This window comes from Anser brachyrhynchus (assembly GCF_964034855.1).
Source record: "Anser brachyrhynchus genome assembly, chromosome: 21".
Taxonomy (NCBI): domain Eukaryota; kingdom Metazoa; phylum Chordata; class Aves; order Anseriformes; family Anatidae; genus Anser; species Anser brachyrhynchus.
Genome location: NC_137714.1, coordinates 1005717 through 1024013, shown reverse-complemented (window position 1 = coordinate 1024013; position 18297 = coordinate 1005717). Strand labels below are relative to the sequence as shown.

At 47.2% G+C, this 18297-nt stretch overlaps 1 protein-coding gene across 14 annotated transcripts in view; it reads left to right on the top strand.

Moving 5' to 3' along the window:
* CCDC30 (coiled-coil domain containing 30) overlaps positions 1-18039 on the top strand; it is a 40403-nt gene extending 22364 nt beyond the window's left edge. For 12 of the 14 annotated variants that reach the window (XM_080564288.1, XM_080564286.1, XM_080564280.1 and 9 more), the window contains 14 exons: positions 913-1014; positions 1729-1854; positions 4141-4298; positions 5299-5545; positions 7266-7439; positions 8515-8724; positions 9311-9468; positions 10042-10189; positions 11106-11227; positions 12492-12633; positions 12769-12905; positions 13206-13320; positions 16598-16665; positions 17468-18039. In XM_080564288.1, the coding sequence (XP_080420414.1) occupies positions 913-1014; positions 1729-1854; positions 4141-4298; positions 5299-5545; positions 7266-7439; positions 8515-8724; positions 9311-9468; positions 10042-10189; positions 11106-11227; positions 12492-12633; positions 12769-12905; positions 13206-13320; positions 16598-16665; positions 17468-17681 (2121 nt within the window). In that variant the 3' untranslated portion in view covers positions 17682-18039. Of the gene's footprint in view, positions 1-912; positions 1015-1728; positions 1855-4140; positions 4299-5298; positions 5546-7265; positions 7440-8514; positions 8725-9310; positions 9469-10041; positions 10190-11105; positions 11228-12491; positions 12634-12768; positions 12906-13205; positions 13371-16597; positions 16666-17467 lie in introns of all 14 variants that reach the window. The other 2 variants (XR_013941390.1, XM_080564287.1) reach the window with 2 other exon arrangements.
* The last annotated feature ends 258 nt before the right edge of the window (positions 18040-18297 follow it).

Sequence of the window (18297 nt, the reverse complement as noted above, 5' to 3'; positions counted from 1 at the left end):
AAGCCCAGCCTGGTCAATGGGGAGGCCAGCTTGGTGGTTTAGAAACAGGAAAATCAGCACTATTTTTTTTTCCCAAGTGTAAGAAGCTGCAAGGAAAGGCTGCTGATTGCTGTGCTGGCTAGCAGTGGGGCAGAGCTGGGCCGTTAGTGCCAAGACTCCCATTTTTCAAAAGGGTCTGCAAGAACCATAATCAGGAGGGGAAATTGGACTGTTTCTAGCTCAGATAAACCCTTTAAAACAGCAGGACTGATAACAATTGCCACCAGGGCCCCTGCACTGGAAGACTCCTCAGCTGGAGGGGCAAACTCGGAGGGAATCCTTGTCCAGACGCCTCTCGGCTGCCAGGAGAAGAGCACACGTCAGTGTTCTGCCATCGCAAGTCTGGAGCCCTTGGAGCCTTGCAGGAGGGAGTTACAGCCTCCTCCGGGTGGCGGAGGGACTAGGACAGGTCCGGGGACTGGGTCCAATGTCTGCTTGGATGAGATCAGCTGTGGGGATTGGGTGCTTCTACCTGAGCGTCGTGAGACTGTGGGAAAGGAGGATGGCCCATGGTGTTAGTCAGGGGTGCCTTTGTATAGGGTCTCGTGGGGTCCTGTGTGCTGGGAGAGCAACATGTAGAAGGCCCACGAGCTGTAGAGGCCTTGAATTTTAACCATGTATCTGGGTCGTTTCTCTCCTTTTGTGAAGCAGGGTTCTTTCGTTTGCCTACTTGGCCCTGGATGAGCTGTTCAGCCTTTGAAGCAGCAGGATGAAAGACCTGAGCTGCAGCTAGCCTGTGTTGGCAGCTACCCACATCCCCCCAGTCCTCACTTCCAAGCACAGGGTTTATTCTGTAATTGCTGCACAAGGAGCAAATTCACTACTAGTTGCGGGTACTGGTTTGGTTTTAACTTGTGGTTTGTGTATGTTAAGATCATGAGTTTAGAGACAGAGTTACTTGAAGTGCAGAAGAACAAAACTGAGATGAGTGGGGAAGAGCAGGCGTCGTCTGATGGAGCACAGGAAATGCAAGAGGTAAGAGGTATTCCTTGGGAAATACATTCATTTCTTTAGAAATGTATTAAATGAACATCTCATGTGAATGCTCGTTGTCATCTTTTGAGAATTTGTATTCCATCAGCTTATGCAAGGCAGATAGCTGTTTTCCTCCAAAGACATCCAACATGCCCACATTATCTCTGTGATAGCTCAATTCTTTGAATGCTCTCGTAAGAGATTGTCTTGCTTTCAGCACTGCAAGCTGAGGAGCATGTTGACTTCCCTCTGAGGGTGAAAGGTTTACACATGTAGAGGAACACCAAGACCTGAAGTTCTGCTTGACCATTATTTAGAGTTTATTGAAACCAGCGTAGTATGTAGGTACGCTTACCACAAGGCTGATTCGCAGCTAGTTTTGGGCTGGCTTTGCTGTCTGTTTGTTACTTCCTGGTCAAACGACGCTATTCAGACGATGGGATTTTGTTACTTGTTAGTCAGGTTTCTTTTGTGGGAGAAGACAGAGCTTATAGCGTGGGGGAGATCAGCTTGCTCAGGTACCTTGGGTCAGGTGAATGCTCCAGAGGTGTCTAGCCAGCTCTAGATAAAAGGTGTAGGAGTCCTGCTGGCAACATTCGAGAGCCATTTTTCCCAGTCCCATCTTTCTAGAAGACTTATTTTCTGCAATTTATTTCTCTTTTTTTCTAGAATAAAGGATGCTGTGGAAGTGACTCTTAATCTTGCTTGTTCCAGATGCTGGAAAGCTGTCAGGAAACAATAGAAAAGTTGGGAAGTCAGCTGGGAGAGCGGAGAGAATGGAGAAAGCAACTTGCATCTGAACTTGAACTGTTGCGGGAAGATCTGAAGGCTGAGAAGAAGGTACTGGGCAGCCAGATGTGCATCAACTACAGGATTGTGGTGTTCTTCCAGGAACTGTGTATTTTCTAGTTTGGGAAGTAGAAAATTTTTCTTATGGCTCTGCTCTTTCAGGAGAATCTGCACATAGTTCCTACAGTGTGACTCCCTGCAGGAGGCAGTTGCCTTTGTGACTCCATAAAACATAAGAGTTGCCCTCCAAGGGTGTTGCGTGAATTCTATTGACTCATTTCTCTAGTCCAGCCAGTTCCAAAGCTTATTTGGCAGATGGTTTTAAATCTAACTGCTTTAATGGAACTGTCTCTAACTCTGTAATATATTTTTCCTTTCAGTGAATCTAATAACAAAACAGTAATTCAAAGTCTATACCCGAAGCCCTCTTCTGTAGAGGGCAGAGGGAAAGTTTTCAGACTGAGTATTTTAATTAAAAGCTGTGAGTCATATTGCTTCCTTAAACATAAGTAAAAACCAGTGAGGGTCTGAACTGTTGGTGTAATTGCATGCATACCAAAGTCTTGCTGGAGGAATGGTGTCATCTAGAGGACAAGTCTTTTGTAGAACTTAGACAACAAATTCACATTGCAAAAGCTCGTGTTGTAGACCAGGCTTTGCAAAAAAGCAGGTTAGAAAGTGGCTAGGTCAGTCTATAAGATATAAAAAAGGAATCGTCTGATTTAGAGATGATGGGAAGAACAAGAGAGGTCACTCTAACCTCTGCATCCCAATAGTTCAATCTACTCATAGTCCAGGGACCTTTTAACCAAAATTGTACATCCCTGTGAGTTTGTTTGTCATTCAGCCACCTGTTGGCTGGTGGTTTTGCTTAAGCTGCAGAGCAGGCTATTTCTCCATTAAAGGGATCATGAGATGAAATCCAGTGGCCTGTGTTAGGCTGGATGGCTGTAATCATCTTCGAAATAGAGGACTTGCATGTGTTTGGTAGGATCATTGACTTCACAAATGCGTTCATCCCCTTTTGTTAAAGGAGCTATACGGGGACAAAACATTTTCCAACAGAGTGCTCAAGTGAGCTTGGCATGAATTCATTGGGCTGTTGTGAGTAATATGCACCTGGAGATCAAGATTTGAGGTTGTTCAATGTTGTTTGTTGGGATGTCCAAAACATAGAAAGGGCCTAGTAAATTCGGCAGTATTTTAGTTCTTGTAGCTTTTAATAATGACTATGTATGTGATGTGCCATGGGCCAATGCTATACACAGAGCTGTTTGCATTCGTTGGAACCTTTTTTCTTGTTTTTAAGAGATTTCTGGACATTTGAGAGGAGAAAGCTCTTTCTCTGAGCTTATAGTTAGAGGTATTGCATTGCTAACTGTTTTCTTTAACACTGGTTGCCTGACTCAAAACCAGAGCATAGAAGCCATTATAATGGCTTCCAGAGTCTGCAAAGATCATCAGCAAACAGGGATTTCTTTAATGTATTCCATGGGAAGCCACAAAAAGATAATGCTTTGTTAGATACAAAGGTGAGAAATGTAAAGGAATCACCGTCCTTCTAGTGTCTGCTGCAGACAGAAGCTGCTTGTCTGCATTGTTCAGTATAAATAAACACATCTGAGGGTGGATAAGAAGACCTGGAATTAAAATTTTTGTGCTAGTATGCACTTAAAAAGAGCTATTGATTTAAACAAACAAACAAAAAAAAACCATAAATTTTACGAAACAGAGTAATAACTCTGGGTTTAACAGTATTTTCCTTTGAAGGATTTGGTTTCGCCACTGCTTAGCAGCAAATACTAGGCTAGGCAGATTCTGGTTCCAATCCAGTCTGGGAGTTCCCTTGTTCTTATGTATTCCTAATCCCTTCTTTTCTTTTTCATCCCTTTTATTTTCTGTGCGTGTTTGCTCTGTGTCTCAGGCTTTGGGTCTGGCATTGCCAGGTGTTAAGGCATAGGTGACACTGAAAGAGGAGAGCAGCCATCCACAGAAAGTTGATTCGGTATGGCTTGGTTGGAGGATGCGCTCTCTGTTTTTCCAAGAGTTGCTAGTTTTGTAAAGAAATGCGGCACGTGATATAAAGCACTGAGAACTACAGATGGCCAACAGAAGGATGAAATCAAATAAAGAACTGTGACTTGGTGATAGCTTACACACAGCTGCCTCCCATGCTGAAAAACTTGCATGTATGTCTTCAGGGGTCAAGAGCTACAATAATTTAGCTGCAGAATCACAGACCTTTGCTTGATGGAGTCCCCAGGCTGTGTTATACTGTTCAGAATAATTCAATGAGACCAAAGAAAATGAAAGTCGTGGTGTTTTCTGACCTTGCAGGCCTCTGAACTTGTACAAGAAAGTGAGCAGATTAGCAAACTTGAGCAGCAACATGAAGATTTATGTACAGATGAAAAGACACATGAAGAGCAGATGGCTAAAGTAGTATTTTTGGAAGAGCAGATCCAAAACTTGACGGATGAACAAGAACTTGTACGGTAAACCTTAACAAGGCCTGTGGTACTTTCTGCCATTTATCTTTGATGATTAATTGTTTAGTCCTTTCAAAATCCATGTAGTGTTTCTTCTGGCAAGAATGGGCACAGCAGTTTGTGTCTTCCTCTAAGGTATAAGGTAATCAGCTCTCTGTAGGGATTTTTGGTAAATAAGCACTTCCCTTAGTGATATCATGATCAATCAGCAGTAAGCCTTTTTTTTTTCTGCACCTGCTCCACATTCTGAACAGCGTAAACGAGAGCTGTTCTTTGGGAGTGGGCTTTTTCTTTGAGTTAGGTAGCATTTGGACTAATATGGTCCCAAAGAGTTCCCATCACGGGTTAAGGCTTCTTGGGCCTAACCACTGCCAACAGCTTATGTTGTACATCCTGCTCTGAATTTCAGTGGTCTTTGAAGAACAGGTTTCAGCAGATATCAGGGGTGTTCCCTCACTCCCCTTTTTTTGGTAAACCAGTACAAATTTGAAGTTAGAGCATGCATGCTCAAACTTTCATTAATAAGTAAAAGTCTGGATTAAATCCAGTATGGTTATAGTCAGCTCTCAATTACCTGGCTAGCTCAGTACTGAGATAAAGTAAAAATCAGGATAAGACAGGTATGTTAGCTTGTAAGGTCGTATAGTTTGGATCAGGATAAGTCAGACAGCTGATGGGTAGAGCTGAGCCCCTACTTCGTGCAGCAAGGCACTGTGTGAGTGCTCCAGTGCTGCTTGTTGGTGCAGAATGGTTCACATGGGCCCGTGCGAGTGTTTCTTTGCATAGCAGTTAAACTAGTAACCTGTGACTGAGAGCTGTCCCTTCGGATACACGTTGTTTTGTGGATCAGTGTCCATGGGAGACTGAACCTTGCCCAGAACTGCTAGTCCCAGGATTAAATCCCCTGGGATTTCACTGGACTCTCATATCCCTAGTTTTCTGTTCGGAGTGTGATTTCCTGTGGATGTGTATAGTTATCTCTTTGCTTTACTATTTCTTCTTCAAGTTCTGAATTACTAGAAAGCAACAAGAAGAGAGAGGAGCTAGAAAAGCAGCTAAAGGAGAACAATGAAGAAAAACAGTTGTTATTGGAAGAAATTGCCAAGCTAAAGCAAGATATCCTGACTACCAGGGAGCAGCGTGACAGCACAGTTGAAGAGACTTTGAGGATGAATCAAGGCATGGCCAATAGAGACAACAGGTTTCTTGTGTCACAGAGCTCTGCAGGCAGCTTAAATGGGAGCATTAAACAGGTATGGACAGCTTTGCAATCTTTGACATCTCCAGCATCAGCCAGTTCTTGCAGTGCTGTAGTGTTAACACACAGCAGGAGATGAGAGGCTGACTGATTTCCTTGGGAAAAATGCTTGGGAATGAGCAAATGTAGTGATTTCCTTCTGTCATGTTTTTGGACATAATGAGAACTTGGATAAACTGAATGGCTCCCTTACTGCAGGTGAAAGAAGTAAGTTATACAGTCCTCAGATAATATTTTTGACCTTTTTAGAGCTCTTTCTCAGCTCCCTTTTGGAGTGTGAGCAACAGAGCTGTCTTTCTGTTCCCATAATGGTCTTGCTCTTACAAGACCATCAGAAACTATTCCACTGCCCTGCTCCTCCTTGGAGTTTTCTGCTCTTGTACTGCTGTGCCTGAACTCATCCTTTAACTGCTGACTCAAAGTGGCAGCTCACAAGCCCCTGGATTTTGCTGCAGCCTTGGTTACTGCTTGCCAATTGCTCTACCAGGCGGCAGGCAAGGGCTGTGTTTGCTGCTGTGTTTATCTGCTTTAAATGCAAGTTGTTCACCTGTCTTAATACAAGAGCTAAAAAAGGAGGGGAAGAGAAGCTAGCCCTGTCAGGAGGAAGAAATGAGGAAGAAACCCAGGCTGGGGAGTTTTAAGATAAGCAAGGATTATGTGTGGGAGTTTGGAAGAGAAGAGAGGACAGGAGGGCCTGCAGGCAGGAGTGGGAGTGGAAAAGAGGATCAGAGCTGCGCTGATACCAAGGTGCATCACATGTGTACAGTTAGAGCAGACCAGAAAAGTGTACTGTCTGCCAGAGCAAGATAAAAGGTGTAGAGGAGATGCTGAAAAGGATCCTAACAGAAGGTGGGAACAAATCCCTGTTGGGGGAACATCTGGGAACAAATGACATTGCCAGATCCAAGAGCACCGAACAAAGGGTTCCTGCCCAGCTGGACATTTGTTGAGAATGTAAGCTTGATCTTCAGGGGACTTCACCTGGTCCCAAGAGCAGAGGGCGAAGCTGCAAGGCAAGAATGCAGATCAACAGACGGCTGAAATTGATGCTGGGAAGAAGGATTTTGATACACCAAACATAGGAAGAGCTTCTAATCTGTGTACAGTGCACTTGCAAGAAGATGGGGGACCGAAGAGCTCAGTCATTTTCTGAAAGCTATTGTAAACCTGTTTGCCTGTGACAGAAGTGGGTGACCGCTCCAAGGTGTCCAGGCTGCTGTTGCATTGTGTCAGTGTGTCTGTTCCTGCACTGTTGCAGGACCTGCTTTGTTCCTCCTACCTCTGGAAGTTGTGTCTGGGTGCACCGCTCGTGCTTAGCGAGACTGTCACAAAACTCTGCGACACCGTCAGAAACCAGCTCAGGAACAGATATATGAGTTAGGAGCAACCTGGGTTGTTTTGCTTTAGTTTGCTAGGTTAGCTTTAACAGGGATTTCTTGCCTGATCTAGGTTATTGCATTGTCCCCTTCAACCTCTAGAGTTGTATAAGCTTCTCCGTGGAGATGGACAGGGTAGGACACAGGTCATGGTGTTGGGGCAGTGACCTGCTTGGGTGGGAATCAGAAGAAATACTTGCCTGTCTATACCCCTCTTCCTACTTAGATGCCCATAAAGTCTATTGGCATACTTTTGCAATCCTCACCTTTCTTAATTACCAGTCTTTATCCTTCCTTTGAATCAATTCTCCCATGACTTTTGTTTTGCTGTTCCTGCAGAGTATGTCTGAAGAGAGATTCCAACAGCAGGAGGAAAAAGTGCAGCAGCTGCGGCAGGACTTGCGTCGAGTTCAGAATTTGTGCAGCTCAGCTGAGAGGGAGCTGAGATATGAAAGGGAGAAAAACATCGACTTACAAAAGCAAAATCTCTTGCTCCAGCAGGAATGCACCAAGGTAGGAACAGAGCAGGGATAACTGCTTGAGGAAAGCATCACCTCAGTGCCAGGAAAGGTGGTGGAACAGGTCATCTTGAATGCAATCACACAACATGTGCAAGACAACATGGGGATCAGGCCCAGCCAGCATGGGTTCGTGAAAGGCAAGTCCTGCCTGACCAACCTCATCTCCTTCTGTGACCAGGTGACCCTCCTGGTGGATGAGGGAAAGGCTGTTGACATAGTCTGCCTAGACTTCAGCAAGGCCTTCGGCGCGGTTTCCCACAATATTTTCCTGAAGAAGCTGGCAGCCCATGGCTGGGACAGGCACGCTCTGCTGGGTTACAAACTGGCTGGGTGGCCGGGCCCAGAGAGTGGTGGTGAACGGGGTGAAATCCAGCTGGTCACCACTGGTGTTCCCCAGGGGTTGGTGTTGGGGCCCATCCTCGTTAATATCTTTATTGATGACTTGGATGAGGGAATTGAGTGCACCCTCAGTAAGTCTGCAGATGACACCAGGTTGGGGGGGAAGTGTTGATCTGCCGGAGGGCAGGAAGGCCCTGCAGAGGGACCTGGGCAAGTTGGGTCAATGGGCAGAGGCTGAAGGGATGAGGTTCAACATGGCTCAGTGCCAGGTCCTGCACTTTGGCCACAACAACCCCATACAGCACTACAGGCTTGGGGCAGAGTGGCTGGAAAGCTGTGCAGAGGAAAAGGACCTTGGGGGTGTTGGTCGATGCTCACCTGAACATGAGCCAGCAGTGTGCCCAGGTGGCCAAGAAGGCCGACAGCATCCTGGTTGTGTCAGGAGTAGTGCAGCCAGCAGGAGCAGGGAGGTGATCATCCCCCTGTGCTCTGCTCTGGTGAGGCCGCACCTCGAGTGCTGTGTTCAGCTTTGGGCCCCTTGCTACAAGAAGGACATCGAGGCCATGGAGCGTGTCCAGAGAAGGGCTACAGGGCTGGTGAAGGGCCCGGAACACAAGTCCTGTGAGGAGCAGCTGGGGGAACTGGGGGTGTTTGGTCTGGAGAAGAGGAGGCTCAGGGGAGACTTCATATATAGAAGTTCAGGCTTGATTTCTTCTTTTGAAACTCAGGTCAAAGCTGAACTGAAGCAAGCTCGGGCAAAGCTCTCGGACGCAACTGAAACATGCTCCTCTCTCTCAGCACAGTTGGAAAAAAGTCAGCAGAAGGTCAAAGAACTTGAACAAGAGCTCTTGAAATGCTCCCATGCTGATAAATTGCAGAGCAGCCTGCAAGAGAAACTTGCACAGGAGAAATCCAAAGTGTACGAAGCACAAAAACAGGTAACTCAACAACATGGACTAAGTTAACATCAGGTATATTTTTAGCAGTTTTTGTGTAGCTGCAGTTCAGAAAAAGAAGCACTAGCAGTTCACAAATCAGTTCCCTGAAGTCCATTTTACTAGTTTGAGATCACTTGGCAGGTTGGCTGAGTATTTTAGGAGACATATTGGTTAATAGTGGATGCATAATTAAGACAATAGAAAGCAAATTGGATGCCTCAACTCCTGACTCTAAAGTTCGGTATCTGAGAATACTTCTAGTGGGGCTGGCAGGTGTAGGGAGCCTGGATCATGTCCTCACAGAGGACCCTTGCTGCTGTTCACAGTCTAGTGAGTTGCAAAAGCTTGTGTTTTCTATAGCATCAATTCTTCTGTGTTCCTGCACTAATCGTTGGATTTGTTTTTGAAGGGTACAGGATTGATTTAAGTGTAAAAAATAAAAATAAAAACATGTCGCTAATTCATGACATAGTATCTGATCCAAAATAATTGATAGCCTTTTGAAAATATTTTACTATTCATTTTGGGTCCAAGTACTGGCTTGTTAAATTCAGAAAGTTTAATCTGTGTCCCATTTTAATCTGAGATCTCAAAGCTCCATCAGAAGTTGAAGGATTCACAACACCAGCTCCTGCTGGCAGAGACCCGTGTTTCAGACAAGAAACTCCTGGAGGAGGAATTGAAGGAGGCTCGAGAAAACGAAGCTCGAGTGCAGCAAGAACTCCGTGAGGAGCTGCTGAAAAGGTACCCAGAGCTGGGTAAGACCTGTGCTGTGAGTGGAGAGGAGGTGTGTGCCAGCCAGCAAATGCTTCTGTGCCAGCCTCCCAGCTACCTTCTGCAGCTCCATGCCTGGCCCTAGGTGGGCTCGCAGAGTCGCTGATTTTTGCCTCCCATCTCTTCTTTTGCCTTCCAAGTGTTTGTGGCAGACAGAATCCCCTCTTTATAAGATTTAAAACACTTGTGGAGACTTCAGCTGCCTCAAAAGGTGCATGGTCCATTCCAGGCAGCCCAGTGATTTGGTTCAGTGATTATTTATCCTCTAGATGCCAGCAGCTGTTCCAGCTGTGTCCCACCACTGCTGTGTTCACACTGGGTTTGACATTCCCAGATAGGACATTCACCGTTTGGCATGGCACTGGGACGTGGGGACACCTGGGATGTGCTCATTTCTTTCTACCTACCCTCAGAGTTGTCCAGGGCAGGTGTGGATGCAGGCGCGATGTTGTTTTTAGACCACAGCCGGCCTTGAATTCATGGTGGCATGCCATGGGCTGGCCTCTGTGTCCATGTCTCACTGTCACACCAACGTGCTTTTAGGAAGCTCCTGGAGCAGCAGGTGGAGGAGCTGCGGCAGCAGCTCCGGCATTCACATGAGACAGAGGCATCACTGGCCAAGATGCACGTGGAGCTGCAGGCCAAGACTCTGCATGCCCTAGAAGATGAGAGGAAAACTGATTCGAGCGAGGTGAGCTGCAGCACGGACACGTCCTCGTCACCCAAGGTGATGCTGTACTGGTGGCTGGCTCCAGGGCAGACTGAGCTCTAGGGAACAATTTGTGTGGGTAAATGGGACCATTCCAGTATGAAATCTGTGTGGGAACTGGTGAAATATGGCCAAATCCAGCCAGGTGCTGAGCAATTGCAGATCCCACTGACTTAAAAAAGGAACTGGAGGAAAAGCACCATCCCGTCTTGAGTAGGTTTCCTGGGGATGCAACTGTGAGGGCAGGGAAGGAGGGCTTGAAGGGAGAGAGGAAAAGAACATCCCCTTTTCTCATGAAGCATGGAGCTTTTCACAAGAAAATTTTGGTAGAGTTCACTGTCTGGCAGGATGCATTGTCTCCCTCTGCCCTTTTAAAGCCTGTGGTCCCCCAGCAGCACAGAAGTTCATATTCCCCCTTCTTTTTGGGGAGGTGTGGTGGTTTCACCCCGATGGGCAGCTGAACTCCACCACACTGCTCTCTCGCTCTCCGTTTCTCTCTGTTGCTGTTCTGTCTCCCAGCTGCTGTTGCACAGCAGTTTTTTCCCCTGCTCCGATGTGGTCTCCCAGAGGCACAACCAGTGTTGCTCTTCGGGTGGGCTTTGGGCAGTGACAGGTCCCTTTTGGAGCTGGCTGGGACTGGCCTTTCTCTGACACGGGGCAGCTGCTGGGCCGTGCTCACAGAGGCCACCCCACTGTCCCCTCGCTACCACGTGAACCTGATGCAGGAGGAGGCAGTGGCCTTGGCGGCAGGGAGGTTGGGAGCAGGATGGATGGATGTTATCTGTCATGGGGAACGTGAGGATTAATGACAGACTGCAAGAGAGACCGGAGTGAAAAGGAGGCAGAGAGCTGCTGTAGCTGAGGACACACACACAACTAAAAAATAACTCTTTTCCAGCATCTCCAGTGTCACAAGGAGAACCAGAAGCTTTCAGAGCAACTTTCAGTGCTGAAGGAGGAAAACAAAGCTCTTTATGAGGAAGGAGTCCGTCTTTTGAACCAGAAGGATCTGTACGTCAGGTAAGGACTGAAGCAGCAGGGAACATGAAGACGAATTTCCCAGGAATTGCTCTGGTGGTGACACTCGCTGTCACTGTTCTGTAGCCATTCGTGTCTCTCCTGTTCAGGACATTTAGCACTGAGATAACAGCCTTAACCTGATGCCCTCGTGTGCAATTAGGTTATGCATCACGCATCTGCTGCTACTTCGTGTTCCCCTTGGTAGCTAAAGCAGTGTGGAAAATGAGGGGGTGTCTAGGGAGAGCTGTGGGTGCTGCTGTTTGGGGTCTGGGCAAAGGGGCTTCATGGAGCTGTTTTTTTTCCATCAGAATACTTTTGAACTAATTTGAAGCCTAGTAGTGTTTTTCTCATGAGTTTTGAGCAAATGTATGCAAACCTCCCTAATCTGATAGAGACTCTTGTGTGATATTTTCCAACTGGGACAGAAAGGAAAATTAAAAAAACAAACAAACATGTCTTTCCTGCCTAAATGGGCAGGATATGAGGGGGGAGCAGCGATCACAAGTCTCAGGAAAGACAAATATTTAACCCCAGTGTTGCAGCTTTAAGAAGAGCTCACTGAAGTATCTCTTTCCACAACCTGCTCTGTTTTGCCTGACCCTTGCTCTTTAGGACTCTTCTTCATAGAATGATAGAATGGCTTGGGTTCGAAGGGTAGTTAAAAACCCATCTTAATTCCAAACCCCTGCCATGGGCAGGACACCTCCCACTAGATCAGGGTGCTCAAAGCCCCATCCAGCCTGGCCTTGGGCACTTCCAGGGATGCGAGTCTCCCCTGTAAATACCGGTTTTATTGCTTTCCGCCCCCTGCCTGTCAAGTACTTCCCCTTTACCACCTGCATCTCCATGAAATAAACGCCTTACCCCTGTTTACCCTTTCCCCATTACTTCCAGTTTTGGTGACTTTACACCTGTTTGATACGAAGGAGCTCAGAGCTAAGATGAGCAAGGACACGATTTTGTAAAGCTGGGAGTCAGTTTTGGGAACGCTTTGGGTCCTTCTCCCTCAGTCAGTTTCCATTTGGTTGACACTTAATTATGCAACCTTTGCAAGACAAAAAACCCAAATGGTCAGAAGTGAAAGATATAGCCCAGAAGGCTGCTGTGCTCATTCTGCCTTTGACTGGGAAGCCAAATAGAGCTTGGTAGATGGCTGCCAGTTCGTGCTTGGAAAAGCCTGAATAAACACAGAACATCTGCCTTGTTTTTGACCCAGAACACAAAAGGATTTCATGGCCTTAAGTTTGTCTCTGTGCCTCTTCAGGAAATATAATGAAATGCAGCTCCGCCACAAAGACAAGATCCGCAGAGCCAAAGAGACGTTCATCCATGAGGTGAAACAAAGGGACAGCAGAATTAAGCAGCTTGAAAGTGAGCTCAGTGAGTCAAAACTCCAAGTGGAAAAGGTAAGAGAACACATCAAGGGCTTTCCCTCCTAGGGAACATGCTTGATGGTGATCCTTTTGGTAAGGCACTTTGAGTGGATAGAGAAGAGCAAAGCGTAACTGCTGGTTGTTGTTTCCTTCTGTGACAACGCTCAGGGGAAGGTGCTGATTGCACAGATCACTACTGAGAATGAGAAATTACTCCAGGAGAGAAGACGGCTCCTCCAGAAGATAACTGACCAAGAGGAGACCCCTTGGAGCACCAGGTCTACGATTGCCGCCCTGCAGAGCAGGTAGGCTCCTAATGATGCCTTGGTGGGATGCCCCTGGAAACCTGCCTCATCCTATTACTTCTTTGGTTTTATTCTCCTTTCTCTGAAGAAATCCCTGTTCTGTCTGGAGGAAAGCCTGAATCATGCCTCAGTCACTAGTGCTGGGGCTTTTCATTGCTGTGGGATGTAGTGTTAGGCCCTTGGCATACAGCTGAAGGCTGTGCCGGCAAAAGGGTCTGAGTTTGAAAAAGAAAATGCCCTTTTGAAAGCACAGTGTGCCCGGACGGGAAATAACTTATGCCTTGTATACAACGTGCCCAGAGTGAAGATCCTGGATGAGGAGAACGTGCGGCTGCATGAGAGCAAACTGCAGCTCTCCGGCCACGTGCCCCCCTCGCAGCGTGCCATGAGGAGCATCCACGCTCCCAACACGGAGGTGAGACCCTCTGAGCAGACAGGTTGCAGGAGCTGATGTCCTGAGAGTGGGTCAGTATCCAAGCTGCAGCTGAGGTGCCAGGGAAGGGCTGGACCGATCCTCTGCTTTGGGTGGGAAGGGACACCAAGCCCGCAGTAGACTGCAATGGCTTTGTCACTGAGGAGAGACTTTTGGGGTAGCTGACCTCCTAGCCTGGTATGGCACTCATTATTATCTGCCCTTGCTTTTTCATGTGGGTAGCGACAAATTTATGATGAGAAGTCCAAGGGTGATCAAAGGAGACTTCAGGGCCTTTGGGATCTTTTGGGATATTGGTAAAGAGATCGGGGTGCCAGCAGAATTATCCTCTATCCTTCCAGTTGTAGGGGATTATATCAAAATAAGCGGGCGGACCTGGCTTATCCATACCTGGTTCCAAGGCTGGTGTCACTGGCAGAATTTGGCTTTTTTATCGTGCGGTGGTCTACGTGACATCAGGCCTGCTGGGGCCTGGTAGGATTCACCTTTCTTAGAGGGGGGAAAGAGTTTTTGCTTACAAGTTAGTGGGGCTGAGTGAAAGAGCATTAAACTAGGCTTGAAGGGGGAGAGGCATAAAATCAGGCTCACTAGTGATAAGCTATGGGACAGCATGACAGTCTTTGAGGAATATTGTGCTGGTCAGAGCTTTCACTCTGAATACACTGAAGCATATTTGAAATATTTGTACGCTAATGCACACTGTATGAGGAACAGAACTGGAAACTTTGGCTCAGTCTCACACCTATGGTACCATTGGCATAAGGGAGACTTGGTGGGAAGAGTCCAGTGACTGGAGAGCTGTGATGGACGGCTTTAGGCTCTTCAGGAGACGTAGCCAGGGCAGGCGAGGTGAGGGGCTGATGCTGCACGTAAAGAAGGGGTGGGACTGTGTGCAGCTTGCAGCTGGGGATGACATGATTGAGAGCCTCTGGGTGAGGATTACAGGAAAAGCAAATAATGCAGATGTTGTTGTGGGAGTCTATCATCATCGTGGCTTGGATGGCCTATAGCACTGGTATATTGTTCTGTGGGAATTAAGGGATTTCTCTAGACTTGTTCTTATCCTTTTGTGTGACTTCAGCTTGCCAGACGTTAACTGGGAATACCATACAGTGGATACAGACAGCTCCAGGAAGTTTCTAAAGCATGTTGGAGATAACTACTTGGTACGGGCGCTATGGGAGCCGACTAGGAAAGGTGCTCTCCTAGATTTGTTGTTGGTAAAACAGAGAGGGTCTTGTGGGTGAATTGGCGATCGGTGGCTGTCCTGGCCACAGTGACCCTGAACTAATTGAGAAGTGCCTCCCTTACTTCAGCAAGGATCCTTTCATGATCTCTGCGTCCAAGACAGCCTCCAACCGTCCTTCACCCTCAAGTACTTCCCTCCTTGCAAACAACAAGACAAGTGGGGCACCTTCCCTAGCTGGCTCGCTCACCATTTGCATTGAGAAACTATCCTCCACACAGTCTGGGAGTCTTCTAGACTGTATCCTCTCTGCTGTATTGTATTTCCAGTAGATGTCTCGGAAGTTGAAGTCCCCCCCACAAGAACAAGGGCTAGTGAGACTTCCAGTAGCTTACTGAATGTTTAATCTGCTTCTTCATCCTGACTGGGTGCTCTGTAACAGACTCCCACCATAATATCTGTCTCATTGGCCTTTCCCCTGACCCTTAGACAGAGACACTCAACCTTTTTATTGCCATCACCCAGCTCCATGCAGTCAAGGCGTTCCCTAGTGTACGTGGCTATCCCATCTCCTCTCCTTCCCTGCCTCCCTGTCCTGCAGAGCCTGTAACCATCTATCCCAGCATCCCAGGCATGCAAATCATCCTGCCCTGTCTCACTGAGGTCAGTGATACAGCCATGAGATTTCACTAAAACTTCCAGTTCCCCTTGTTCATTTCCCATGCTGCATACATTTGTGTAGAGGCACTTAAGCTGGGCCCCTAGTGAAACTGTTTTTTTGGATGAAGTGGCTGGAGGAATTACTTTGTGCTGCTCTTCAAGTGTTCTCCCACTGACCTCTGATCCCCTTCCTGGCTCCAAGCATCTATTGCCGGCACTGGCATCGAACCAGTAAGAGCTGAGTGGATTGAGGTTCCTCTCCACTGGTAACCTTAGTGGAAAGGCCTCTTCACCAGTTGGCAGGCCTGTAACCAAAGATGCTCTTCCTCACCTCCGACAGATGGACCCCATCTGTTCCCAGTAGACCAGGTTTCTCAAAGATAGTCCCATGGTCTAAAAAGCCAAATCCCTGGCTAAGGTACCAGTCCCATGCATTGATCTGCTGGATTCAGCTGCTCCTTTCAAAGCCTTTTGACTGGTAGGATTGGACAGTAGAGCACCAGTACTCCAGAGCCTCTTACAGCTGCTCCAAGGGCTCTGTAGTCCTTCCTGATACACCTTGGACTGCTCTTGACAGTGTCATTGGTACCCAGATGAAACAACAGCAGGCGATAGCAGTCTGTGGGCTGCCCATGGCTCAGCAGTCTCTTGGTAGCAGCCCCGATATGAGCCCCTGGTAGGCAGCAAACCTCTAGAGAGTGAGGTCGGCAAGTGGGCGCCTCTGTTTCCCACAGAAGAGAGTTCCCTAAGTTCACATTGCCTCTGTTTCAGTTTTAGAGCTGTTAAAAGACTTCAGTAATTGGGGCCTGGCCATTTTAAAGCTAGCTTTAATATCCTGACGAATAACCCAGAACACTGTGGTAGGGAGTTAGGTATGTTATTTCTGTGAGCCAAAAACAACTCAGACCAAGCTGACTGACAACAGTGACTAAACTGAACAAAGGCACATCTTACCTATAAACTCAGCTCTGGATTGAACAAATTCATAAAGAACTTGGGGAGAAATGGGGAAAAATCCAGGAAAGTTCAAGATTTTGTTTCAACAACTCTCCAGATAAAACAGGTGGATATGGAAGTTTATTGGTACATTTTGAAGTTTAAAAGGAACCCAATGCGGAAACGAGTGATTACAAATGAAACGAAGTGCTTTCAGGACCTGGTAGAAATAGCTGTCTGTGTGCTCCATTGCATTTCATTTCTTTCTGTTTCTTTGACCCGCGCTATTTGTTGTTTGTTTGTTTTTTAGTTTAGATTCAGACCCAGAAAACAAATTTAAGATTATTACCTCTGTGGAGCTGGGGAGTTGGGGAACTAGCTGTGAAGTGGGGGGCACTTTCAAGACCCAGACTGTGTGTTGAAATTGAGGATCTGATACACACCTCCTACTTTGAAAGTCTCTGTTTATCATTCCAGGACTTGAAGGGTGCTAACCTCTCTGAACGGCAGCTACAGAGTAAGGTGTTGCCATCTCCCCGTACCAGGTATCGTGGGGTAAAACAAGAAGGAAGAGAATTTTTCTTTGTGTGTGGCAATGCAGAAGTTGTACATTTTGGCTGTTAAAACAAATGCTCCACTCTGTGCTTTCACCTCCAAGGGTCTTTTTCTTTTTTCCCCCCTTTTTTTTTTTTTAGTCTAGTTACAGGGAAAATGGTATTAAAAAGACCCCCATGAAACTGATGGGATGGAGAAGTAAAATTTTCAAAATATGTCAGGAAACACCAGGACTTAGAAGTGAGGCTCACATGACTGTGTAAATTCCAGCACTTGCTGTGACATTGTCAGCTTCGTGCCCAGTGAATTTGGAGAAGTGTTTTTACACGAGAGGTTATGAGGCTTAGAGGACGGCTGCTGCCTGGAGTTGTATGACCCATGTCCCAGGACAGTTTCATGACTAGTGGGCAAGGGGGCAGGAGGGAGCCTGAGCTGTTTCTCAACCTCTGGCGTAGCACGGAGCACCCCAATCCACCCCAAAAAGCAGGAGGTGAGCACACTAATGGGGAAAGCAGCGGGCTCTGGTCTCTGCTTGCTGGAGACCTGGCACAGTGGCCCTGCTTGTGGCCTTTGGGTGCTAATGTGGGTGATGGACAGTGTCACGAGTCAGAGTATGCTCAGGGGGAAATGGGCCGTCAGCTACGTGCTGGAGGAAGAGTGCTGGAGCCTTAGCCCAGGCAAACTTCATTGACCCTGTGCTGCCTCACAGCGGTGCTGGAAGGAGCGCTGGGGCTGTGCAGGTAGCAGAGAGTCGGAGTTTGCAGAATGACTTGAGAGGAAATTTGTTTTCAGCTTCCCATCACGAGAACTGCCAGACTCTCTCGGCACCCTGAAGCCCGTGCAGGACACAAAGCCCGAAGGAGGAGCTGAAAGCCAAGACTCATCCTTTTGCTTATCGCCCTCTCAGCCTTCTGAGATTGGGTACTTAAACGTAGCCTCGCCTGGAGACACCACAGCCTCCCAGCTGCAGGAGGAGAGTCAGAGCATCAGCTCCGAGAACTTCTAAACAGGGAGAGATGTTTGTAAAATACACCCTCGCTGGACTGCAAGGATTTGGGCTCCTGTTGCCATCAGATGACAAGGACTGCAGGAGGGGGAATTGCCAAATGAGTTACTTGGTGACTTTTGTGATATCTTTCAACTAAATTATTCAACAGCTTTTTTTTTTTTTTAAACTCACCTAACCCTAACTCTGTGTGTGTCATCCCAGATCCACCTGGGAGGCTGGAATTTGCAGACAAACTCAGTAAAAAGGAAGAGATAGAAGAGATGTGGGATGAGACAAATGTCCCCCTGAACCCTAATTCCCTGTCCAGACCAAAACTATGAATTTTGTAAATAAAACTTGGAGAAATTCCCCTACATCCTGCTGTGTGTCCACTTTTCTCTATTCCCCTCTGTCTGTGCTCAGATACTGGTTGTTCCTCCTTTTGCGCGCTCTTACTTCTCCATTTAGTTTTGCATGAACCTGGAGAGGAGAATGGATGAAATCTGAGTGCTCAGAGCTGAGGCTGGAGGTGCGCTGGGAGGAAGGGAGGGCATCGGAGGATGGAGGGAGGGAATCAGAAGGAGGAATCACAGCAGGAAGGTAAAGGAAGGTGGGCGTACAGGGGCTCTGTGCA